Below are 27,003 nucleotides of genomic sequence, written 5' to 3' on the forward strand. Positions count from 1 at the left end.
CAGCCTGCACTGCATCCTGTAAATCAGTCAAGGTTTCCTTCATAAATAATATATTGCAGAGAAGGCCCAAAGGGGCAAAGTGCTAATTGCCAGCCCTGCAAACTGGGCAGCACCCTCGGATCCTGTATGTCTCTGGTGCGGTTCTGCAAAGTGCCAAGCACCTTAAATGCTCTAAAGGCCCCACCTGGAAGAACCGTGAGCTTTCCCCATCGATGTTTGGAGAGACGAGCACATTCACTACCTGGCAGAGGGGTAAGTCGTGTGTGTTTAGGTGTCTCAAAGACCCATTTTTAAAAGCAAGCCCATAAATGCTTAAATCACTCCTGAAAAAATGGACCATAGGCTCCAAAGTAAAGTACACTAAGAATTTTTTGGCAAGATTAAGATTTCTAACTGAAAAGAAAAAAAAAGAACCCAAACTCCTCCAAACCACACAAGCCCCAAACTGCTCATAAAAAATTCTTTTTTGAGTTGCCCATTTCCATATAACTTTGATTTTATTTTCAACATTGTCAAGACCTCTCTGTTGCAGTGAATTTTAAATAAAAACCCCTCTATTTTTACACTGAAATGCCTTTTACTTAGAGACACAAGTTATTTCATATTTTCCTATGCACAGATCACTGAAAATTAGGCTCATGAAACAAAACGCTCAAACCAGAAAGATATTTTGAAACTCAGCTCAAGATTGCCTTTTTACATTCTCATTGTCCTGATTGAAAAAGTGAAGTCAGTAATTTATAGCACTGGAAAAATTCCCTGAGGATGAGAAAATCATTTCCTGTTCTAGCCACCAGATCCCAAGGATGCTTTGGGAATATTACAGCATAGATTTACTCACGAGGAAAATGGCCTATCAGACCCAGCAAGATCACACATCCAATCCTAGTCACTTCTTACATTTGCAGGTCCGCACGATGCCGTGAAGCATTTTACTGCAGCAGGAGATTTATCCCAGTCTTTCCAGAGGGGCTGTCACATTACCAGTGTGATGGAGGGTTTACTCCCAGATCTGATCTTTTAAATGTTTACAGTTGTTGTCCTGCTTGTAAGAGGGTTGGGACTCCTTCCAGCTTTCTAATCCTTCTTGCTCAGTTATTTCACAAACACAGCCTGGAAGTAGCCTGTAATAAATCTGCACTTTAACCCTCCTGCCTCAAACGTGAGTATTCCCATCAGCACTTGGGGAACTACTCCTGTAATTAACAATAAGCACATGTCTAAAACTTTCCAGGCTAGTGCTTGAGAAGACAGGCAATGCAGCTTTGACAGATGGGAAAGGAGGAGACGATCTAATAGAAACCAGATAAATACACATATATATACACACACATACATATATACATACATATATGTCTATATAACTATTGCCTACCTATGCATTTGTATTTTTATATTTGTTTCTGGGTTGGTTTGTAATTCATGGGTCAAATTTTCAAATGTCCGAAGGGCAGTGAGAATTTGGCCTTCCTTGGATACTTTTTCCTCTTAGAAATTTCCTTTTCTATCTATATAAATTTGGCTTACTGAAGCTTTTCAGCACAGCATAAGAGAGTGATTTCTTAAAAGATGCATGGTGCCCCTTGATGTTATGCTTGCTGGTCAACAGTAGGTCTACAGTTGGTTTTGCTATGCAAGCACAGCTGGCTTTTCAACACTGTGGTAACTGGTAAAGATTATTTTCCAGCTGCAATCTTGCTCGCAGTAAACTCACTTTGAATCTGGCCAAATTGAAGACCAAATTCAGATCTCACTCATGGCAGTGCCAGTCCAGTATGAACCAGTTAAAACACTGGATTTATAGAAGGGGAAGCCAGATAAACTCTGTTCCTCGCAGATTACTGATGCCATGCTCATTCTGGCATGAATGAGCCTACAGTTTGGGCCAGATCATATGTGATAAATGAAACAGGATTGGTGTGATGGCTTTGGAGGGTTGGGTTTTGAGGAAAACCCAGCAGAACAAGACTATTATTATGCCTTGATTCATAACACATGATGCGCACGCGTGTGTGTGTGGTGTTATTTTTTTGTTTAAAAGTCTTATATTAAATAAAAATCCCACTTTTGGGATGGGAGGGGAATTACTCAAAGTAGATTGCTCAGCTTGGCCAAGTGCTGAGGCTAGCAAACCTCAGGCTCCATGGGGCATTTAAAATGCCTGTGCTTTCTCCTTTTCTGCTCTCCTCTGTACCATCATTAAAATAGTTCTACTGTGATGGATTTCTATGCTGGTCCTCTTTAAAAACCACTGTCTTTTTACTAAACGTTATGGTCTGGAAAAAATGTCAAATACGCAAAGGAGGCTGCCTACAGGACATGGATGTGGAGCAGAGCAGCTGATGCTGCCCGAAGAGGCAAGGATGAGTCTGCTGGGACGGAGGGGAGACTGAGCTGCATGGGAGGGAAACAAGACACTGGAGACCATCAGGTGAGTCATGTCACAGTATGTTCCCATGCAAAACCCTCTCTCTAAAGATGTAGGAGTGAGCATGGAGTACCAGGAGACCCGTTGTCCTAAACACAGTGTAGTTGTCACCTCTGCATATTCCATATTTACTGCAGAAGACTATGAAAGGCATTAAAAACTACTATACAATCAGAGGTATACATGGAGATGTTTCACTGTGGTTCTGTGGGGTTTACATTATGGTTTGTTCACATTTGACTTTCAACCCCTGGCACTATTTTCAGATGAAATAAGAAGTGCTGGTAAGGTGGAAGGGAAGTATGATTTCATTTTAACAGCTCTTAGGCATCTGAAAACTGTTAATGATCCAGCCTCAAGCAGCTTGTCTATGTAGTAACATGTGGCTATATCCAAGGTAATATTCCCTCCAGATAAACTAACTCAGGGCTCACACTATCCTCATGTGCTTAAGTCCAGCTTCAGCCTGTGCTGCTTACTTCTGTGAGAAAGTGTACTGCATGGTACAGAAAGTTTGATCCAGGTTTATGCTCACTCCTCAGCTGCTCCATGCATGTGCACGCCCAAAGTAAATTTATACGTAGAGAATTAAGGAACTGTATCTTGTAAGGACCAATATATTCAGTCACTTTATAAATGTTGCCATAGGTATAAAACAGACTATGGTTTATTATATAAGTTACTTTGCAGCCAGAGCAGTTCGGTCAATAAATCAACGTGCAGTGTTGTTTTTTTATCAAACAGATTGCTTGATGTACAGTTAACACTTGTCTTTGGTGGTTTCCTTTTAAGTTGTGGAGGTTAAAAGTGCGATAGATTGAAACCTGCACTCCATGCGCCTAACTTTTCAGACGAAGTATTATAAACATTTACATTTTTCCTTATATATAAAAGAATATAGGGACATACGTGGCATTTATCACAGATCCAAATATATAGATAGCTCACCTTTTTTAAACAGAAGGCTTACTTGAGGAAAATCACTGCCACATCCTGAAAGGCAGCACGTTTGTCCTGGGTCCAAGAGGGAAACCATCTGTGCTTGTTGTAAAGCTGAGTGAAGCCTTCAAGGCTGGAGCAGTCTCTAAGGCCCAGAGGAATCTGGGATTTGTATCTACCCTGGCAGATGGCTCTCATGCAAACGTCCTTTCTGCTGCCCCTGCAAAGGTTAGAGGGACTACGAAGGAGACCTGAAAGGCTGGAAGAGAATCACCCCATTTAGAGTGGCAAAGGGAGTTTCTATGTCAAGAGTCAGAGCGTCATGCCAAGGCTCCTTGTGCAAAGCCAAGGGAAAAAAGTATCACACTAAGTTGACATGAAAATGATTGCAGATTAACCTGTGCTTTTGCATTTAGATAGATAATTTAACATTTTCTGATGTATCTAGACTATAACCAAATCTTCCTGCTTACTTCAGGAGGAGTAAGCCAGGAGAAAACAAGGAAAGAAAGACGTGGCTTTTGAATGAGGGAGAAAAGTTTTCAAATTTGGTGCTCCTAAAGACTCCAGTCTACAGTTTTCATCGACCCTTATGTCAAAGGGCTTTGGGGGGGGGGGGGTACTTTTAGGGAAAGACAGATGTAAAAATTCAGCAAATGACAGATGGTAGTGGAAAACTATATTCCAGGGAGACCTGGGACAAAGCAGTAGCAGATGACCTCTGGCCCACATAACTTGTGCTTCTCCTTAAATGCATTGCTCTTACACAGCATGGAGCAAGGTGGGAGCTGGGCTGGGATGAAAGCTGCTCTTTGGAGAAGTCTCTCTCCTTCCCTTTCCAGGGCATTAGATCCGTCATGCTGCTCCTTTTCCTGGAGCACCCGCTGCCATTCCTCACCCTACCCTCTAACTTCTCGCTCTAGTTAATTAGGTGCTGAACCCGTGTCTTCCCATGCATTGGCACACAGGGCCTTTCTGCTAAAACACGACGGACTTGACAAGATTACAGCATTTCTAACTATGCATCTGAGCATTGTACGTTCAAATATCATCACAGCCCTCCTGCATTTATAGCTTAAAATATTAAACAGCTTCTGAAACACCGCTGTGTTTGCTCTAACATCCTCCATGCTGGCTGCTTTGTTTTACTAGATTGCAAACCCGGGAAGAAAACAACTCCTCTGACTGGAAATTACAAGCATGGGTGTGAGAAATGCCACTGCCTACAACATGTGCTTATCTCTCAGACTAGAGACAGAGACTCATTAGCAAGCTCTAGCTGTCCCTGGCCTGTCTGTGCCTCGCAGCAGGATGGCAGAGAGATGTAGACATCTGAGACGATGTCTGTGAACTTTCCTGACAGAGGACATTTCAGCATGTGTTATCCAGTAAACATTTTATTAGAAGAGGAATAAACTAGGCTTGATTGAAACCAGACCAAAAGTCTTTCAACCCAGGGCGTGAAACAAAGAAGCAAGGAGCAGAGCAATTTGCATGGGAGGGTTTTCAGAGAAATTCAGGGAAGGTGAATACTGCCTCCTCTCAACTTCTCCGGGAATTTCCAGTTTGTTACAAGCATCTTGAAAAATCCTACTCACCCTTTATTCTTCACATTATAGTAGCACCACAGCTCTTTGCTAGTCACTGCCCTACAGTGCAATGAGAGTGCTGTGCTGACAAACTTCTCGTTTGTGGCTGGCTCAGGTCACGAGGGGGGACCTGGGCAGAGCTGCTGACTTGTCCAGCATTGCTCAGTCAGTGGCAAGCTATGAGCTGCATCTCTGGCATTTCTCAGCACCTCCCCTCTGTAGGAAGAGGTAAGAACATATCTTTCCATACCCTGAGGTTGGTTTTTTTCTTTTGACTTTACAAAGGAAAATAAACCTAATTTTTAGTACTTACAGTCCTGAAAAAATCAGTAGATGAGAAACTGTAATAGATTAACTGATGCTGGCTAGAGAACACAGAGGGTGAGAGTTCAAGGAAGCAGACTTCTACATGCCACATCTTTGCTACTTTATTCTGGGTGTCACTGACTGATTTCTAATGTAAGTCCTTACCTGGTCAACTGTCTGTCCCAGTTAGAGCCCTGATGGCCATCATATGATGATGGCAGGCTGAGGACTGCAGTTTTCTTATCAGGATATGCCTTTGAGGAAAGCAGTTGTTTTTGTGGTTATGTTTATATATACTCTGTATATATATACATGCTGTGAATATTATAATGTGTAATTCTGGGGATTTTGAGAAAACGTTTTTACTTACACAAGGCACTATAATAAAGATGCTAAAGAGCCCCATATTGTGTTGGCCAATGAAGTAAATCAAAACATCTCCCAGTCCACTTATAGGCAGCTTACCTGAATGCCTCTGTCCTTAACACCTTGCTCAGAAAATCCCTACAAAGCATTTCTGTGCTGTGTTGCTGAGAAGGTGTCAGAGCAAGAGCACTCCAGCTTCCTGCAGTGTACAAGGAATTTTTGCAGCCCGCTGACAGCTGCCTGGTTTGTAGCCCTGTCTCCTGAGGTGTGTAGCTGTGCTAAGGGCTAAGGGGGAAACAAGGCAATGTTGCATCCCGTGGTGAATCCTGAGAAATCCCAGATTCCCCAGAGGATAGCAGTGATGCTGCACCAGTGGCAGCAGTCAGGTTGCAGGGCTTTCACCATTATCTTCATCCCACATCCCTCAATTTTCAGATTGCCAATCCAGCCCATACAGCAAAATGAAGGGAAGGAGGGAGGAAGTCTGCTAATGGTCCTTGTTTAGTTCCTATTGCTAAACAGATTACTACCTGCTATTCAGAGCAGGATGGTGTCCTCTGTCTGGGACAATCTCTTCTGTTGGAGGTGATGGTACAAAGGCGACAGCACAAAATATTTCAAAGGGAGAAGAGAAACACCCCCCCTGCCAGTGCTGGATGGAATTTGTAGAAGCAGCTCAGCTCCTATTGAAATGAAGTCTTAAATTCCCCTTAATTTCAGTGCCTGAATTTCAACCTTGCAATTCTAATATCAAAAAGGTGTGTTAGTCATTAGCATTTTATCCATTCTTCCCGTAACGTCAACAGAGCTGAGCCCAGCTGAAGGTTTGGCAGCAAGCTGCTGAACACTGAGCCCAGCATGGGTACATTACATTTCATTCATTAGAGACATATAAGCTTTGCTGCGTGTGGGATTTGTGTAAACACTTGCACAGATTCCTTATCTGCAGAAGCTTGCTCCTAGCAAGTTGTTAAGCTCATTAATAGGGCAGAAGGAAGATTGTGCTTCTATAATTTCCAGTTCAATTATTATAGAGTGCACAACATCCTAATTCTACTGCAGTCCGAGGCAAAACTCCCACTGGTTTAATGGGGCCAAGATGGCACAAAGTTAATTTCCCAACACAACATAAAAACTGGAAACTCTCCCAGAAGAGTGACTTCAATGGAGTCTGGACCTCAGGAGATGAAACTCTCCGCTGTCTCAGAAAGGCAGATTTTGTACCTTACCAGAAAGATGTTTCTAATGAGGCAGCCATTAGAATGAGGAGCATTGCCACGACACACAAAAAATGTGCTTGATTCATCAGCTAATGCAATACAGCTTCTGTTGTGCACATAGAGTTTTGACATCACCAGAATGAACTGGGCAACTTTTCTTCTCCTGAGGGTAATCACGCACATATTTACTTTCAGCACTGCTATTTTGGTCCACAAAGCATTGGGGAAATGTCTTTTCTGAAGTAGTATCACAGAGAAAAGAGACCATTTAGGTTATGTGAAGAGAACAATGCCAGGGTAACGTCATAGAGAGGAACGTTTGTGAAGCTGCTCTGCAGTGGTCAGTATCTATTTCAGTCACATTAATAAAGACTGCTTCAATTTGTGTCCAACTATCAAGTGCCTCTTTGCCTGTAGTTCAATTAAATACCCATTCTTTGGTAGGTTTCCTACTTATCAGTGATGAAACATCAGAACAATAATTGCTAATATCAAGAAATTTTGCAGAGGCAGGTGAGAGCTGCCTCTCTTTTTTAATGGTCCAATGAGACCACAGAGGATTTATTTTTGTTCCACAGGGCAAGGAAATTATTAACATAAAACATGACAGAAAAGGTGGACAGATCTTCCAGCAAGTAGGTTTTGAAAACAAGTTGAACTGAACCCTCTTTTCATTACGTAAACTCATCCACCAAAGGTATGACACACGTTTAAACCAAACACCATGAGTTTCCAGCCGCAAGCAAACCTCCATGAGGATCTGATGGAAGACTAATAGCGGGGTGCCCACTTTCTACAGCCACTGTCACAAATGCTCCTATTCATGCAGAAGGAGGACCAGAGACCTTGTGAAAGCAGCAGTGTGGGTCCCTGCTGAAGGTGCTCTGGTGATAGTAAATCCAGCCTTCCGCTTAAACCGCTGGATGGGCTTACAACCCAAAATAAAAGCTGCAGATGCATACCTGTAAAGCCAGCAGAGAGGAGAAGACCTTCCTCTCCTTCCTGCTCCTTCTGCTGCCCCTCCGCATCACCATCCTCAGGAACAGTGTTTTTATGGCTTCCCTGTTAGAGCAGCAGGGAGAGGAGATGATGGCAGTAGGAAGATGCAGGGAGGGAAGGGCGGGCACAGTCCAGTCTGTGTTCCAATTAATTCCTAGTTATTTATGTCAAGTGGAACAGCTCCATCCATCCAGACAGCTTGCATCCATCCAGACCCTGTGACATACCACACTCCTGTCCATAAAATCTACCCAGACTTGGTTCAGTATTAGCTGGAGATGGTGTGCATGGGATGGAGATTGAACCCGTTTCACTCATCTTTCCTGGGGCCCCCAGGGAAAAAAAGAGATGACTGCAACTCTCACTTCTCCACACACATACTTTTTTTTTTTAATTATTATTTTTAATGATCTACCACAGACCTCAGGGCCAGGCTTTGTGAATGCAAATGCTAAGCAGGCAGGCAGGGCTGGCCACCTGTTTCTGAGCAGCAGGACCTGTTCCCCCTCCTCAGGCAGCACAAGCATTGCTCCACTGGGTACAGGGAAACCCCTTCCTTAACCAGCATGGGGAGACCTGAGAAATCATCACCATGAGGCAAGTTGTCTGCTGTGGATCCTCTGTGCTTTCAGCGTTGGCCTGTTGTTGCCTATTGTGGGCCGGCACTCAGGTAGCTGCTAGGAGCTGTGTACATAGCAGGATTGCACAAAGCAGGCTGGAAAGTAGCTTCTTACTCTAATTTAGCTGTGTTGACTTCTGCTAGCAGTAGTAGAAAAAGCCATTAAACTGATTTTAGTTGCAAAAGCCAAGAGCCTTTCTATTGACTAAGAAGGTCAATGCTAACGGGGACTCTCTAAGAGCAGAAATGAATACTGAGGCCTGTGGAGAATTTTGCAAATCCATTTCTCTCCTAAGTCTTTTTTATTCATATCTACACAAAATTTACAGTAGTCTTGCATGGTAATTCAGCACTGGAAAGATACTAGTCATCCCTTATTTTATATAAAAGGACTTAATTTTAGCCAGAAGGGGAATGGAGGATTATTTTTGATAATTAGTTCTGAAAATGATTCACTTTAGACAAGTCACTCTCTCTTTTGGGAATCAATAGCGAGAAAGTCGTGCTACATCATGCTTCGCCTCTACAGGATTCGGAAGGGCCCAGATAAGAAGATTCGTCTGACTGCATCCTTGTCATGGCGAGCTTGGTTATGGGCACCTCTTATTTATACCTCATCAAGGTATAAATAACAATATCATGATTGAAAACATCAGGGCTTCTTCCATCTCATAAAATTGGGAAGAGGGAATAGTTTTGTGTAGTTATTGATTTCCAGCTGCTTAATTAATGTTTACAATATCTCTCCTCGAAAATAGCCATGTTTGTTTTCATTCCCTACTTGCTTGTTTAATTTAATTTAATCAATTGTTACACACCTGTTTCCACTTACTTAAAACAAGCATTTATCTGCAGCATAACAAATATGAAGCAACATTAAAAGTAATTAATCTTTATCCTTGAAATGTTTCTCTTGGAGTGGTATAATTAAGAACCTAAGCTATAAAAATAATCAGATATCGAGTTTATAACTTAAAACACCAATAGACATATAACCTTCTTTTGAACAGTACAAGCAGTTTTTAACATGGGTGCACAGAAAGAAGGAGTAAGAAAGCTCCTAGAATATTTCATAGGAGACTGCAAAAACCCGCTTTATTTCGCTGAAAGGTGATACTCTGTTAATGAATGCTGGGAAGAGACAGCTTCAGAGGACAGCAAGGAGGTATTTCTTAAGCTATACCAAAGAGGGATGGATAGGTTCCTCTTTGATTTTACCATGGACTTTATGCCCAAGCACGTATAATACTGTATGCCACTTACTTTCCTAATAAGCTACAGAGTGACACATCCAGCTAAGTTCCTAGATCTCCTGCTTAGAGGGAAAATCTTGAACGAGGCTCAAAACCATAAGGCAATTAAAAAAACCCCACACAAATCACCCCCACCCCCCCCTTTTTTTTTTTTTTTCCATGTAATGATTTCTGAGCTCTTGCTGGTGCCAAGCATGCCATCCAAAAGTCAAGCAGAGCCAAGGTGCTGGCCCCAACCACCATCTGCCTTCTGCTGCCCTGGGCTGTGGCACGGCTCTCCCACAACCACCCCAGAGGGGATGGTAGGCTCATCCCAGGGCATCTTTCAAAACGAGCTTATAGACTCTCCTTTCCCCTCTGGAAACATTAAGAAGCAACATTAGCCAAAGTTTCACATACGTGCTGTTAGCTAATAAACTAAATCAGCAGCATGGGATTAATGCCCGAGAAGCCCTGCATTTTCATAGCCTCTGAGTCTCTCCAGCTGTCTTTCTGAGACTTTTGGGGTTCCTACCTGTCTTCCTCTGAGACCTTTATCCTCTTCCCTTGTATGATCTAAAGAGAGTAATTAATTTATTCCTCCAAAGGGCTTCAATGACTGTGACAGGAACTTCACACAGTTCATATGAGTACCCTGCTGGATCGTCACTTCCCCCCGTGGACCCAGAGAACAAAAGGATAAAGTCTTAAAGACCCCAAATTAAGGTGAGGATTTAAAACAAACAAAAAAATAATCTATTTTTCTTCCAAATTTGCTTTCCTTATTTCTTTCTTTCAATGTCTGGAAATCCCCAGTGAGTCTGACATAAGTCCCTAACTCATCTGGTTTCTGCAGAACAGAGCATTGCCAGATGATGGCTCACGCTTCAGTGACGATGTGCTGTCATCTATCGGTGCTAACTATGGATCAGTGTCTGTCTCTACAGCCTTTTTAATAGGTACTTTATTATTTTGACACATTTCCTTCCCTCTTGTTAATCTAGGGATTAGCAGTGACATGTCTAAATTCATGCTTAACTGTGTTAACATTATCCCTCTTGTATTGAATTTGCTGCAATCTCACAGTGCTAGCTGCCTAGCAGAAGACCAGCACATCCTCTTGCTTAAATATTCCCACCGAGACTCTTTGAGGTTGTCTTTGTGGACTGTAAAGCTTTACCTGACAGGTTGGCTACAATACAGAGCACAAAAAAAGACTGAATCTGAGAGGATGTGATATAAAAAAAAAAAATCAGTGGAGCTCCCACAGCAGAAGTAAAGAATAAAAGAGTAAAGAACGAGTAAAACCGTAAACTAAGGGGAAAACATTTAAAAGCAAAATGTCTGCACAGTCATACAGCACATGGAGAAAATCATTTATCCATCTGCCAGTCCTAGCCAGGATCTGCAAACTCATTCTGACTGGATGCTGATGTCTGTCCCCGGCTTTTCTTCACCATGGATAGGTGCCCACTGTCCAGAAGCTGCATTAGGTGGGCAAGTAGTGTCTGTGACCTTCCCTGCCTTCCTTGTGGCTTCCCAGGAAAGGCAGAATATCCTTTCCCAATAGCCATTCTGGCACATAAGCACATAAACACAGGGACCCAGGCTTCCTGGTTTTCCTGTTTACAGCCACCTCTACTTCTGACTCTGTATTCCTCTTCCTGCTTTTCTCCTCAGTCCTCTTTCTCGCTGTGCTTCTCTCTCTTCCTCCTGTCTTCATTCTAGTCCCATATCTTTTGTCAACCCTCTGTCTTCTCCTTCCATGTATTTATTTTTTGACTTTGATAAGGAGAAGAGACTGTACATTTTCCATAACACTTCCAGTGATGATTGATAGAGGAATATTTATAATTGAGTAAAGATTTGGCAAGAATTGAACTTTAAGAAAAGACTCAGAAGAAAGAAAAGCACTTGAGGCAGCACATTTGTTTGCGGGCTATGATGATTCTGCTCAAAATTCATAAGGACTCTTGGCTCTCTTCTAGGATGTTTCTGATAGAAGAGGACAACAGCTTCAGACTCAGCTCTTTCCAGAGACGTTGGAGAATGACAGCAAAAATAAGTAGCTATAATAAAGCTGACTTGTAAGTTGGACCAGAGGAGAAAATTCTCTGGAATTTCTAACATCTTCGAAAAGAAATGTACAAAGTTGAAAATCTGGAAAACTTTTGTTGTCATGCAGCTATATTTGGGTGGAAAAGATCAAGGGGATGGAGGAACTGTCTGGAGAGAAAAGACTAAGGGGCTGGGTCTCCTTGTTTTGGAGATGCTATGCTCCTCAGGGTTATAGAATCAGGAAAGTGGTGTAGAAGGTGAATGCAGACTGCTTTTGCACCAAATCCTGCAGTTCTAGAGCTAGAGGCCATTCATCAAAAGTAGGAGATCAATTTCAAACTGATAAAACAAGAATTCACATAGCAAGTAGCAAATTTCTGGACTTTGTTTCTACAGGAAATAGTGGAGCTCATGGTGGGAGGGTACTAAAAGGATTAGACGTGTTAAACGGAGAAGGAGGCAGGCTAGTGCCTCTTTGAGTGGGATGTTGGATTAGATGATCTCAAGCGGTCCTTCTCAACCTGTCTTCCTGTGATTCTGTAACATTGGCAGATGCTAATGGAGACAGGCAGAAACATATACTCTAATGCCCCTTATCCAACCGTTGTGGCTGCTGGGGACATAGGAGGAGAGCAGCCCATAGAAAAGTTGCCAGGCTCTCCCTGAAAAACATTTCCTAGTTTATCTGTCAAAGATACAGTCGTTGTTGCAGGTGGTCTGGCCCTGTAGCCCATTTCTTATGTTCTTAACCACTGGCTACTACATTGAGGACTAGATAGCCTTAAACTGACTGTTCTTCTGTGCTTTGTCTTAATCTGACCATGGTCCTTAACCCCTTTGCTCCTGGGCTAAGTCAGTTTACTTATTTCATTGAAGGAACTCTATGTATTGGACTAATACATTAGGGCTACCTTTAAACAGGTGAATCTACACATAGATGAACTTGTGCTTCATCTCTCCTTTGTCTAGTTTCAGGTCTCTCATTTTACCAGTTTAACTACTGTTCTTTCTCCGTTTCTTTCTAGGCCTGTAGGTTGTTTTCAGATTCCCCTGTCCCATCCACAGCTACAACATTTCCCCTGTGCTACTCACAAGCCCCTTCATTCACCTCCCGCCTGGGTGGTAGTCAGCCCAGCTGCTGTGTGCTTTGGCAGCAATTGCTTCCCAGTGCCTGTGTCTGAGAATGGGCTTGCTAGGCAACAGCTGGATACAACCTGGTGATGCCACAAGACTATTGCATCAGCTCCCAGAATGAGATTTCTTTGGCACCAGCTGCTCCAAATTTCCCTGAACCTTGGCTCCCCTTCACCCTCGGACACACACACACACACACACACACACACACACACACTCCCACTCCTCTGTGGGTTAGCTCAGCAGGAAACCCAAGCCTGAGAAAAGTGCCTCTCATGCTTGCCTGGCCTGGTTTGGGATGACTCAGGTGCCCTTGCTTCCACTTCTCTATTTGTTAAATGGGACAAGGGTGTAAGGAGCACAGGCTGTCTGGACTCCATCGTGTTCTGCTCTGATTAGAGCAACCCTAGATCTGGAACAGCTCTCCTGATGTAACAAGAGGAACATTTTCTTATTATTGCTATTCCTTGTAGATCAAAAATTAAGGGCAGTGGAGTCCTTATGCAGGACATCACAGAAATGTTACTGATACAGTAGACCCTAGTCTTCAAGTAATTAGGTTTGTTGTTTTTTTTTTTTTTTTTCCTAAGTGACTATAACTATTTCTACTCCCCATAATTTCTCTCTCTGTCAGTAGCTTAGAAAAACCTCTGGAAAGTCCAGGCAACCTTTAAAAAGCTAGTTTACCAGCAAGATAAAACTTAACTACAGACTTTTCTCCCCCTACACACACTTTATTTCACAGTAGGACTACAATAGCTTGAGTTGACTGTTGGAAAGGAAGCTCTACTTGTGAAAGGTGCACCTTACAGACTGGGAGCTGACCTAAAGCAATTTTCCAAAAATTACTACAGTGAAATTGAAATGGGATGGAGTATGGGAATGTTAAGGTGAGTACCAGTTTTCTTCACCACCCAGAACCTTCATCCTGCTCCTTTTTGGGACACCTGGCAGTCTGTAACCCTTGGCAGATGCTTGCTTTACCTAAAGTCCCTCTAATAATTACTTACTGCAGCCATTCCTGGAGGCAGCTGGCTAAGCAGAGAGCACATAAGGGCAGAAATATTTTACCTGTCTGTGTATTTGCAGAAGCCTTTTGAGGGTGATAAGGCCAGTGACATGCGGAGGATACATGTGTCAACAACTTCAGGTGAGGAGGCCCCAGGGAGCCCTCACACTCGCTTAGGTTAAGAGGTGGGGAAGAAAAAAGCAACCCTCTTAACTCCTGACTTTTGATCTCTCCTGCTTCTTGCCTCCTCACTACTTCTGTTACTATCATTAATTCTAAGCTCTAATGTCCTAACAGGTTTTTGTATTTTAATGGAGGGGGGGGGAAATCAGGAAAAGGCTGCCTGTGTTCTGTATTATTTGTCATGGTAATAAATGTTTCCCATATTAAGGTTGAATAGCCTCAATGGGACACACCTGTGTCCCTCATACTAGCTGTGCTCTGTGCTAATTGAGTGAGTGATGTGCCCATTGAAAGACAATGGAAGAGAACGAAATGAAGATGGATGAATTCAAATGCACCTCTCCAGTGAGGTGAGAACACTGTGGTTTCAAATTGTTTTAATTCCTGGAAGTTTCAGGTGCTCTGATTCTGAATTTTCCCATTTGATAGCAAAATTGCTTTTTTGTTCATGCTTCAGCCTCTCTTACCCATATCCATTTCTACAGGGAAGATCATAACCTTGTTTCTGGAGCAGAGGGAGTTAAAACAGTCAACGGTCTTATAAAGTGACACTGCAGCTGTTTCTTAAGTAGCAATGGATCTTAATGAAAGGCTGCTCATAAAATTATTATCGCAGCAGCAAGTAGAGGTCCCAACTGATATTAGGCCCCTATTGTGCCAGGCACCGTATGAACACATTAGGAGAGAATAACTTCTCTGCGAGGAATTTAAAACCTCATTAGATAAGACAGAAAGAAGCTGTGCCAGGAATAAGGGTCCCCATGGGGTAAAGGAAAAGGCCCTGGTCACAGGGAAAACACATGGTAGAGCCCAGTAAGGCCCTGGGTTCTTGTCACCCAGGCTCACTGGTAGCCCTAGAGAAGAAAGTCGTTCATATCTGGCAGGTTTATTCCTATTGCTTGAGGCTGAGATTTGAGACTTTTTTTTCTCCCAAATACAAATTCCGATCCTGCACAGGGAAAGCCCTGGGCCTGACCTGGGGGCACCTTATCACCCTGCACTGGGGTGCAATGGGGAGGCAGCATGCCCAGATGGTGAAGAGCTGGGCTGTGCACCCAGCAGGTCAGCACCACGTTTAAAGCAGCCATGCCCATGTTATTTGGCTGTCACACACCCTCTCCTGAGCCCTGCCTTCTTCTAAGCCAATGTCAAATCTTCTTTGGACTTGAAGTTGGAAGGGGCTGAACTCCCAAGATAGTACTTTTCTTGGAGTCTGTTGGCAGCATTGACAATTAGGCAGCTGATGCATTAACATGCCAGAGAGGCTCTGATGTTTATTCATGTGCTGCTCTCGAGGGTTTATTGAATTGATGCCTGGTAAAGCAACTAATGGGAGCCCTTGGCAGGGTACCTTAGATGGATTTCCTTATTATCTCTCTAGATTTTATACTCTCTAGCAAAATCAATATTCAAGCTGGTGCACAATGCAGCCTCTTTTAGCTTCAGGGTTTAAAGATTTATGGGGCATCAGGGAAAACCAATGAAGGCAAAAGGCAATGACAAAAGAAGTAAAATCCAAGTGACAAAAATTGCTACTGAACTAGGGTGGGCAGAAGCAATCGTTATGTTTTGAATTTTCTATATTTGTCAGGGAACCATTTTTTAATTGACTTCCCCCTGCCTGCCTCCCTCCTTTCCTCTCTCCTGCTTTGGTGAGGCTGCATGTTGTCCTCGCACTCCAGAAACTGTGATCAGGGCAAATGAAATGCTGAGCCTTTAACAGGGAGTTACAAGGATTTCAGGTGGCAGGGTTTTAGGTTTTCGGTTTTAGGCTTCTGCGTGCAAGAGATGCCGAAAGAGCACTAGAGAGCCAGGAGAAGAACCGCCACTGTAACATACCTACTCCCTATGCATCTTACCCTTTTCCGTAGCAGGTCTGACCTATATTGCACGGACCTCTGTGGGCCTCAACAGTCCTGTGAAACAGATCCAATGGTTCTACCTATTTCAGTTTTGGAGAGGTGGAATAGAGAGGAAAGCAGCCTTTTGCCCAAATACTTCCTTTTTTTTTGGTCAGAAGTCCTGCAGTGTCACAGGGTCATTTTTTTTTTTTTTTTCATATTTCAAACTTGCAAACTGCTTAGTGCTAATACTTTTCACAAGTAATGTAGCCCCCCACCCCAAGACATGACCCATTGCCTTGTAAGCCAGAAAGCTAATTTGTACGGTTCTAGCTAGCTAAAGCAATTGTGATACTCAATCAGATATGTTATTATTTCATTAATTCTGTGGAGTTATCATTAAGATTCCCACCATGTTTGCTTATGACTGCCCTAAAGGGAAATAAATGATACAATTTAAAACGTTGGTAACACCGTGAGATTAAGTGGGTACACGGCTGGCTGTCACACTCACCAGTGCTACCCCCAGACTTTCCTGATCACAAAATTACTGCGTATTTTCTTTTCTCTCCCATCTCCAACAGCAGAATTATAAGGCTTGGAGGAGTTATGAAGTGAAATGTCACTCATTGTGCTCTAGGATAAGTCAGAAGATTTTTCCCTTTCCAGTTGCTTAGTATGTTTTTTATTGCTACAAGGTTACAGCTTAATTGTTAAAACAACATTGAGGGCTTGAAATATTATCTAGCTATAAATGCAAACAAGGTCATGGTAACAGTATTTGTGGGTGTCTAAGTGTTGCACATGGGGGAAGCCTATCCTGTCCATGGCTTAAATTGAAATGAGGAACTGGACTACACATACCAATCTAGAGACCATTCAAACAGGAACTTTTGTTAGCAGGAGGCAGATTCAGTCCTGGTGGAGAATACAAATGGTAGAATTCAAATGGCACCAGAGGTCCTGCGTGATCTTTCTAATCAAGAACGGCTGCCACCTGCCAATACCATCTTCTGTACACATAGACATAAGACAGGCAGACACTGGTTGCAGCATCACATGCCCACAGAGCTTTTATGCATTGTGCTGCAGTGGCAATCGCAAAAAACATCTTGTTTCATGGGACAAATCACAGCCCTGGTGTGGCTGAGGCAAGGGAGCTTCTTAGCCATCCTTTCTTCCAGGAGACCTTCAGCACTCGCATCATTGTATGTCCTTCATCATGCTCTTATTTGCCTTCCTCTGCAAACTGAGGTACAACATCTGCAAGTGCAGTTCATAAGCCAGCGGAGAGAGAAAAATACTAAGTGGAATTATTGCTTGTTCCACCAAAACTTAGGTGAAGGATGTTTTGGTCCTGTTTGCATGCTGCCTGAAGATACTGTCACAATCACAAATCTTGACATGTAAACTTTTAAACACTTGATAGTGTGGAAGTAGTGTACAAATCCCATGCGGGGTCTCAAGAAAGGGGCAAATTTCAACCAGTAAAATTCATGGCCCAGCAGGCTGTGGAGGATCTTGTCAGTTCCTGTGTTGTGTACCTCTCTCCCCCAATCATTTTATTACCCTGAACATCTGTGGAAACGTGGAGGTGCAGGGAGCCTCGAGGCTGCTCAGCATGTTTGACTCCATTTTCTCCTTAAACATGTGCAAATGCTACTTCTATTTGCACCTTTGCAGAGCTGTGATTTGCAACACCAAAGCCTAAATGACACCTAAGATCCCTCCAGAGCATTAAACAAACAAGCCAGTAGGACATCTCACAGTCTGGGAAGTGCTAAATTGAAAGCAGTAGTACAAACTGCACTGCTTTGAAAAAGAACCAGTTGAATTTCTTTGCTGTGATCCAAACCTGAGAGGTCTTTTCTCATGGCTGTTTCTGCATGAATCCAGGCTCTGTGCACTGCCCAGAAAACTGAACCAGGAATCTGATTCAAGGCTTATAATGTAGAAATCCTATGTTTCTCATCTCATTTTGGTTTTAATTGGATTTATATGAAGCAAATATGAAAAGAAAGAGGACAGCCAGGACACTATCCACAGTAATTGTTTGACAGAGTGGGTGTTTAACATTTTATGCACTGTCAGTGAGCTTCAGATTTGAATCTGACGGTAGATACCAGCCTCACAAAATTAGTCAGGGGCAAGTTAGTAGCCAGTTAAAAGCTAGAACATGGCTAGGACTATACAAGGTAGTTTGGGCTTGAGAATTAATATTGGTTGAAGGACTGTGTTAAAATAACTGGCTATAAGGAGAATACCTTCTAGTGGTATCTCCTGGACCGTCTGCAAGTTCTTAAGTTTCTTCTCAAAAATAAACCCTCTCCTCTTCCTTTTAAAGGACCTTGTAAAGAACCCCCCCCATCCCATACAATTGCCAATAGGAGTGTAGCAAGTTTTGCAATCACAGAATAGCAAAATACACAGCACCTCTCTTCAAAACATCCTTTAAAAATGCCTGCTTTTCTGGCCAGTCATCTCACTGCAAATGAAACTGCTGTGATCAGAACTTTCTGTAATGCAGTGTTTTGTTCATTTGTTTCTGTGATATACCATGCATTTCAGGAAAAAGGCCACAATTATTAAAAAAAAAAAAAAAATCCGCAAGTCTGTCCTCCATCAGTCTTTTCCTTCTGCTGAATCATTACTTAAAGAATTTTGGAAAGATTTCTTCAACTGGAAAAAAAAAAGAAAAAAGTGTTATTTTATTTGTATGTTGAGCAAATGACCAAGACTAGTCTCAAGAGGAAATGGGTGCAAAAGATGACAAAACACAATCTCAAATATTTAAATTCCTTGTTCTTCACTGTCTATGGTTCTCATTCTTTGAATTGTGTGCTAAGGAACCTGATTCTCCTTGGTAATGTCAGTGGTAATATCAACGTAAATCAAGAAAGTAGTGTAAGACTACGATAGAGAGCTTTCCCTCCCATGGTATTTACATGAAGTTTATGCAGCATTTAACCCTAATTTTCATTTAAAAGAATCGTCAATCCTTTAAAAATTGGGACACATGCTTAGGTAGAAGAGACCATTAAATGATAAGGCAGCTAAGAGATTACCTAGACTATTTTATATTAAAAAAGGCAGACAAACAATCTTTTACGGTTACATTGTGAGATCAGATCAGTCAGAAATGCTGACTTTGAATTTCTTCAGAAAAACAACAAACCTTCCAGTTCACTGCCTTTACTGCCCTTGTAAAAGTGGATAATTGTCTCTGCAAATTGAAGCCATAAATTACTAATTTCACACGGTGGGAGAGGGTTGAATATACTAATTAGTCAAACAGTTGCATTCAAAGTTCAAGCAAGACAGATACCATCCACATATTTTCCTGTTCTCTCTGGAGCATCTAGATCATTGCCACAGCTTACTGAGGAATATCAAGGTGGGTCCAGTCCCACGTCTGCCTGTGTTGCCTGCGCAGACTGAAAGTGCCCTGAAACACAGGCTCCATCCCTACGGATGAATGCACGGCTTAACAGGAAAGGGTCCTGATCTAGGTTGTGGCAATGAGACACAGAATAGTAAAACTGCATTGCAGGTCAGTGATCCCTTCCACTTAAAACCTTGAGGGTGAGGCTGAAACATCTCCTTACATTGTGTATAAATGTCTTAAAGTCCATTTTTGCTTGGGGAGGTCCTTTTATTTCCTTTTTACTGGTGGAGAGCTCCTGTGGGGCAGACTCAGCTGAATTTGACTCAGGTGTTGTCCCAGTAGGAAACTGCACTGAGGGTGCCCCCGGCTGTGGGGCAGAGAGTGAGCCTGTTGCTGTTGTGTTTTTGCTAGGAGCTCTTTGCAGCACCACATTTGAGCACCCACTTTGCGGATGCATAGTGTCAGCAGCATCTGGAAACGCTTGTTTACTCTGGGCTTTTCTTTCGCCCTTCCAATCAGAGAGTCCAAGCTCGGAAGACAGATGGGATTGTTCTGCTAGTAATTGGTCCAGCTGCTGCAGAGAAAATAGAACAAAAACCATATTGCAGTAATAAAAATATAATAAAAGGAATCAAGCAGGATACACAAGAGTATTTGAAGCATGCCTGCTTCTTCTGCTTGGTCCGAAGAAGACATGCGATGTCTGGCAAATGAGGGGTTGCCGTAAAAAGGAGGAGAAAAGCCTAAGAGACATTTTATTCCAACAGATAGATCTAATTGCCTAATGGAAAATCTGCAAATGGACTTCAATCTGGGGCCATTGCGATCTTGACCCTCTAACCCAAGCTTGTCAGGGAAGAATCAAAGACAAGTCCCCTGACCATCATTTCTTTACCTTTCCTTAGCAAACAGAGACCTGGTCCAGAAAAAGACTAGACCAGTAACCTTTTTCAATAATTATGTAGGTTGACTGCCTGTCACTTTATTCTGGAAACCAAGACCAGAGTAGGATACAGACAGTTTTATAAATATTGTCACTTTTCCTGGGTAGTTTGAGCTCAAGCAGCATAGCCAAGGAGAAAGAGGGTCAAAGATGCAAACTGTAAGCCTGTTATTGGAAATCCTCCTCTTCTTGGCACTGAAAGGATTGTTCAGATGTACCTCAGAGTTAGCACTTTGAACACTGAATAGCAGGACATATTTTAAACTCTCCCACATTACCCAGAACAGTGGCTTGTGCAACGTACCATAAGGATGCTCTCCCTGATCTGGCAAGATTGATCGTTCAGCTGAAATTCCAGCTCTGCAACCTCCTGACGAACGGCTTGTCGTAAGAGTTGAAGGTGTCTGCCTGCCTCCCTGTAGGGACATCAGCAAAAACACACTCAAGTGAGCGGTGAACACCCTCCTATTCCTCAACCCCAGCATAGCACCTGTATCTTTCTCTGTTGCAGTCCTGTTCTTACCCATGGTCACAGGACACCTTACAAAATAATAAATAACAGCCCTTGTCTGCTTGACTCATTTCTTTGATTATCCCAGTTCCAAGATTAAACATGTTGTAGTTGCAGAGCCAGCTTGAATCTGGACAGGTTTATAACTTGTGATTTATCTCCAGCACAAAGACTGCATAAAGGCCCTACTTTCGGGCAGCTCAAGACTTGAAGCCCCTAGTAACTTTTTGTGAACCTGAGGCTTCTTGGTAATCACTGTGAACTTGGGCTGAATCCGTGAAGAGCTAGTTCAAATTTTCCTGTGTTGCTCCTGCATTGATCATGACCACTAAGTACGTGGCCTAAAGGGACTGATTTGTCAGAGATCACTCCCACCTCCTTCCCTGAACCCAGCAGTGACCTGGAACACTGAGCTCCAGCTGACTGAGATCTGTTCCTGTGTTCCTATTGCTATTAAATCATAGTATTTCCATGCTAAAAATCTAGTCTGTATCTATGGAGCAATTAAAAATGGTCATGTTTAAGAACCTTGAACAGTGTGCAGAGAAGCTAGACTTTCCTCTCAGCAAAAACCACATCACAATACATTTCTCTTCCACTTGCGGGATGACCACAGCTGCACTTCACTGACCAGAAGTGCTGTAGCAACACGAGTGACCAGACACATTGCATATGTCCACAGGCTCTTGCCGAGGATAGTTTTGGATTTAGGTAGGTTTGTTGGGCTGCCATTACCTTCCTTCATCCTGCATAGGGTCAGAAAACAGGGCCTGCTGTTCGGTCAGGTGCTGTTCAATCTCATCCAGCTTCTCCTGGAAGCGCTGGCAGGAGCTCTTCATCGCTTCTATTTCATGGAGGGTACACTACACAGAAAAGCAAGAAGACACCTCACTTTACTACTTTTCTTTGAGCACTTCCATGTCGAGTGCATTTGAAGCTGACAGCCTGAATGGTACAAGTCCTCCTCTAACCTGCACAACAGGGATTCTGTGAGCAGTGAAAGTCCAGATGGCACTTCAAGTGAGTTTGCTCTGGGTGCATCACTCACATCCCAGTCACCACCTTTTCTCCTAAAACATGTAGGATTAAGCCCTGGCACTACTTGAGTCAATGAGGATTTCATTTTTGCCATTGAAAGGGAAAAGGACTTTGATCAAAGATCTGACGCAATGTGCCAAATTCTGATGTTACTGCACTGTTGTCAGACATTATATTTGAGCAGGATGAGTTGCTATGGATTAATGATAGGTTAAATTATTGGCCACTGGATGTTAGAAACTGTTTTTAAAAAGAGAAGAAGGGAGAGGGGGAGAGAGGGAAGATAAATAAGAACTATGAGAAGGAAAAGCGTTTTTCATGATGGGTGCTGCTAAGCATTACACTGGTAATTTCTTATCTATTACCAGTTAGAAACCTAGAATTGGATTTATCTAACTAAGTGCAGACATTTACTGCCACAGATGTACGTGCAAGTACTGCATCAGAGCAATTGTTCCAATCTAAAAGTAGACATCCATAATAGGTCAGAGGATCTATGCTATAAATGTAACAATTACTCTTCATTGAGAGAAAGTATCTAGTATGATTGATCATCTACATCTGCCCTGATTTCTACAGGAATGTCTCAAGGCAGGGGAGATGAATGAGCAGGAATGGCACATGAAAAAGTATAGGCAGATTTACAAGTTACTACTTTGTAGCACGGGACTAACACAATGGCAGCCCTCTAGTGACATCTAAATAAATCCTGTAACTGGAGTCCATCAATGTCTGAGTTTCTAGCCACATTAAAGACTTTTCCTTGACTTTCCACATCTTGTCCAGGGCAGTAATGGAGACAGCATCATCCAAATAATTTTGGAGACAATACCATCTGCCTTCTGAGAGCATGCCCCCCTATTATGCTGAAACTGCTCCAAGTGCAAGGTGGTGTTTGGCACGTTCCCATCTTAGCAAATTTTGGTTTCTTGTAAGCCATGGGAAGACAGTGTACAAACCTGCACTCCATTGCTAACCACTGTAACTGATAGAGAACAAGAGGTGTGTTTGCAAAGCATAGAAATGCCCAGACTCTTTGGGTTTCTGCAATCATGTCCTTTGATGGTCTCTTCGTGTTTGTGTGCTTGAATGTGTTCCTCAGTCCCATCAAGGCCTGAAACATGATGAAGACCTCCTTGCTAGAGGATCCACTTCAACTAGAGGGCAAAAGATGCTCCCCATGCATTTGAGAAACCTCATTCTCAATCTTCATTTCAATGCAACTGCATTAACCCAGGGATAAACCATCCCATAGCAGTAAATCAAAAAAATCTAGCCCCAACAGCCATGGAACTGCATCAGAAAGGGCTAATTAGAGTCTAATAGTAGTTTGATAAGGCCAGTCCTGTGACCGCAGCGGAGGTGAGCTCTCCTAGCTGTCTGCTTCCTGTGGAGCACAACTGGTGCTTTTAATGCTGTGGGTCAGGGCAGCAATCACACACCACTGAGGCAGTCAGATGTGTTATGAGCACCTTCAGATTGAGTGTTGCCTGATTTCCCATTTGCCCCCCACCCCAAACTTTAATCTTGATTCTCAGGCAGTTTTCTTGTTCCTAGATGGGAGTGTGTGGGGTGCAAGTGAGAAGTGACCACATCATGATTTCTTCTACCCACTGCCAAATCGGAGCAGAGTGAGGATTTATAGCCATCAAAAAAAGTGTACTTGAATGATCTTGAAGAGCTCCTGTCCTTCAGGTCACTAGGAAGAAGTCGACGGGCCACAGACAAATTTCTAGGTGGTTTGTCAAGGCTAACAGAAATCTGGAAAGCACCATGCAAAAGACTGAAAAGACACAATGTGGATAAGTTTGGTAAAACGTCGTGACAGTCCTTATAGATGAGGTACAGGCAGCTCCCCTGGCACTGGCATGTCTCAGAGCACAGGTTCACATAGATTAATTCAGAGTTCACACTCAGCAGGGGTGGAGAGGGGACTAACTGTTCCAGGACTACTCTCATGCAAGACCTTGTTTAAGGTAAGGTGCGTGTGAACGGGGCAGATTTACTAACAGTTGCTCCATGGTGGTTGCGTTCCCCCTGCACGCCCTTGATAAATGGGATGTGACCTGAGCGAGCTTCTCTCAGTAGAAGATGTGGAAACTACCTCACCTGTAACACAAAGTACAAAGTAGGCATGGGTGTAATCTCTGCAGAGTGACTAATAACTCAGTAAATTCACTCACTTACTGCACAATGACTTGAATGTGGAGCCATATCCCTAAAACCAGATCTTGGATAACAGTACAGTGCAAAGGCTGTTCCTGCCGCATTCCTTGTCCACAGACTAGAGAAGACAAATCACCACTAGCCCCCGTTAGAAGAGTGGTAAAATAGTACTGAATCAATGAGAAAAGGCTTCCCAGTCCAGCATAAGGTACTGACTCACTGCCATCTTGTGGCAACAGCAAGATAGCCAACAAAAGGCATATTTTCCAATATACTGTTGAAAGACATTGCAGACTTATATATTCAGTGATGGAGCAGGATAAAATTCACCAGTTTCACTTTCTGGAACTTTTATCTAATAACTTCCTCCCCCAATTTGTACAATAGTTCAAGTTTCATTTCCTTACGAAGAGCAAATAGAAGAGAAAAAACAGAAACGCTTGCAAACTAGCAGGAAGTATGCTGCTCCTTCCACATTTTTCTCAGTATGCCAAAGCTTCCTTGCTTTCTTCCCCAACACACCCTGAGTCTTTCACAACTTTTGGGACCTCTCAGCAATTCTGAACAAAGAAATAAAAATCTGGTAACCTTTTAATGTCGGTATTTTTATTGCAAATATTCATCTTAGTGGGACTTTAGATTTAGTGCAAGCTTCTTATTCTACCTCAGTAAAATGGCTTGAGGCTCTGAGAAGTCGCAATTCACTTTGATTTAGAGTAGTTTGGCTTATGGAATGTGTCTGGGTGTTCACACTTAGTCTTTAATAAACACTAAGTGATACAACCTAAATGAGTTCTCTGGTACTAAGGGGATTAGACTGAATCATGGAACCCTGCATTTTCTGCTGTCCAGTAAGTTACTGTAACTCAGCTGATTCACAGGAACTCACTGAAACTCATTCTCATCTCTCAGCTTTTCATTTGACCTGTAAACTTCATCACCCAGTTTGCAGTAACCATTTTAAGATCGAACTGATGTACATAAGTTACTAAAAAAAGCAGCCCAACAAAACTATAGGTACACAGATACATTTGCCATTTTTGTCCAGAGGGAATGTTCCTTTCCCCATCCATTTTCTCAGTTGCATTCCCAAGATATGTCTCACTGAAGAAGCAAGCATGGCAGGAGAGGAAAGGAAAAGGCAGCTTGTACATTTAACTCGTAAATGTGTCAGCTGTCCACGTCTATGAAGAAATACACTCACCGGAGCAAGATTATGCCTTGCAGTGTCCTGTAGGAGCATCAGGGTTTTCAAGAGCTGCAGCTCAGCGGTGGTACGGTTTGAGCAGCAGCCTGCAGGGCGTTGGAGAGAGGCAGCCACGGGGAAGGTCCACGGGCAGCAGCCGTGGCAGCAGCAGCAGTGACAGCAGTGACTGCCTGGCGCACCCTTGGCACCAGGGCCTTCACCCCAGCAGCCTGACCTGTGTTTGCCACAAAGCATGCTGTCAAGAGAGGCTGATTTTGTCAGGTGAGTACGGGGCGGAGAAAGCAGTGGTGGCCACCTGGGTTTCCTGGTGGGGATGTCAGTTTGGCTGGAGGCTTCAGCAGTCTGCTTCACTCCATCCTTCAAAGCCCCTGGGTCTGACTGTATAAGAGGACCACCCTCAGAACAGTGCACTAAAATGTCAGAGAAGTCTACAGGATCTTTCCTAGCAAGGCTCTCACTGAGAGGAGCATTCTGCCCTGTGCCCTTTGTTCTTGAAGTAAACTCCAGCCCTGAAGACATCTGAACGGTAACAGATTTCAGAGGAGCAAAACCCATTTCACCATTTTGGACAGTGTCTCCCTGTTCTGATTTGTTAGCTCCTAATATCTCCCCTATGCTACCAGTCTCTTGATCTGAAGATGAACATAATCCAGGCCCTCCTGCTAGGCCAGAGGGGTGCTGACGAGATACTTGCAGAGAACAGCTTGAAGATGCCCTGCTCCCAATTTGTGCTGCTGAGCCCCACTGCAGAGTTTCTGGGAGCCCCATTTTGGGGGAGCATTTTGTATTTTTTGAATCACCATCCATTTTGCAGAACTTCTGCCCATTTGTCACCTCATTCACTGCAAGGGGGGTACCATCTTCACTGACCACTCCCACACCCCACCATGGTCCTTTAACACATCCTGTATGACCTCCATGGGCATTTTCATGACATGCAACTCCAATGTCCTTTTCAGTGCAGCACCTCTCATCTTCAACTCTGATCTTGCTCTTGCTGATGACTGCAGAGTTTATATCACTCAGTTCAGTGAAGGTTGCATTCACCTCTTTGTGTCCGCTACTAAAATATAAATGACAATCAAATTTGGAGGAGCTAGGATCCCCTTCACCCTGAATATCACCCTGAAAACAAGGTCTATGCTCTTTTATGCACCTCTCTTTTTCCAGTTGCTTGCTTTTAGTTTTATCCTCTTTCTTGTCCATGTCACATAACATTTCTTGGACAAAACTGTGTGGCTCAGCATTACATGCCTGATTCTTGCCATTTTCTGCAGTCAGCAGCAGAGTCTCTTCTCCCCGGTCACTGCATGCTTTTGTTGATGTAGGTATTGTTAAAATGCTGTCGCAAGCTGTGATGAAGACCTTAGCAACAAAATCATCCGGCTTTTCTTGTAAATCTTGATTTAACACAGGAAGAACTGTGCTATGTGACAGACCTGTTTCTTGATTGTGGATATCAGAAATAAAATTAATCCTTCCTGACAAAGGTGCATGCTGAAGTGGGTAAGAAAAAAGATAAGAATAATTGAAATACTACATTTGTTCTATCACACTGTTTCACCCACCACTGTTTTGCCCTGGGCACCCCCAGCAGGTCTTTAAATACATCTTTAAATACCCAGTGAACCAAAGAATCAAAGATTCTTGTAATATTTCTTCTCTAATGCCCGTAATCTTGCACAAACCTTGCATTAGTGTGGTGGAAGAGTTGCACAAAGTTCTGAGAAAGCTTCTCACATTCTGAAGTTTTCTAGGAGGATTAATCTGTTTTCATGCAGCTTTCACAACTCCATGGTTTTTTTTATGCTACTTTTGCCAGGGTTACAG

The 27,003-nt window shown here is 43.0% G+C and overlaps 1 protein-coding gene across 1 annotated transcript in view; it reads right to left on the reverse strand.

Moving 5' to 3' along the window:
• Positions 1-19,491: 19,491 nt before the first annotated feature.
• The window catches only part of ITPRID1 (ITPR interacting domain containing 1), a 34,287-nt gene continuing 26,775 nt past the window's right edge, over positions 19,492-27,003 (reverse strand). The window contains 5 exon segments of the mRNA XM_074891176.1: positions 19,492-19,521; positions 19,523-19,882; positions 20,556-20,667; positions 21,498-21,625; positions 25,171-26,670. Of these exon segments, the coding sequence (XP_074747277.1) occupies positions 19,492-19,521; positions 19,523-19,882; positions 20,556-20,667; positions 21,498-21,625; positions 25,171-26,670 (2,130 nt within the window).

The sequence above is a fragment of the Strix uralensis genome, chromosome 1, assembly GCF_047716275.1.
Source record: "Strix uralensis isolate ZFMK-TIS-50842 chromosome 1, bStrUra1, whole genome shotgun sequence".
NCBI classification, from domain to species: Eukaryota; Metazoa; Chordata; class Aves; order Strigiformes; family Strigidae; genus Strix; species Strix uralensis.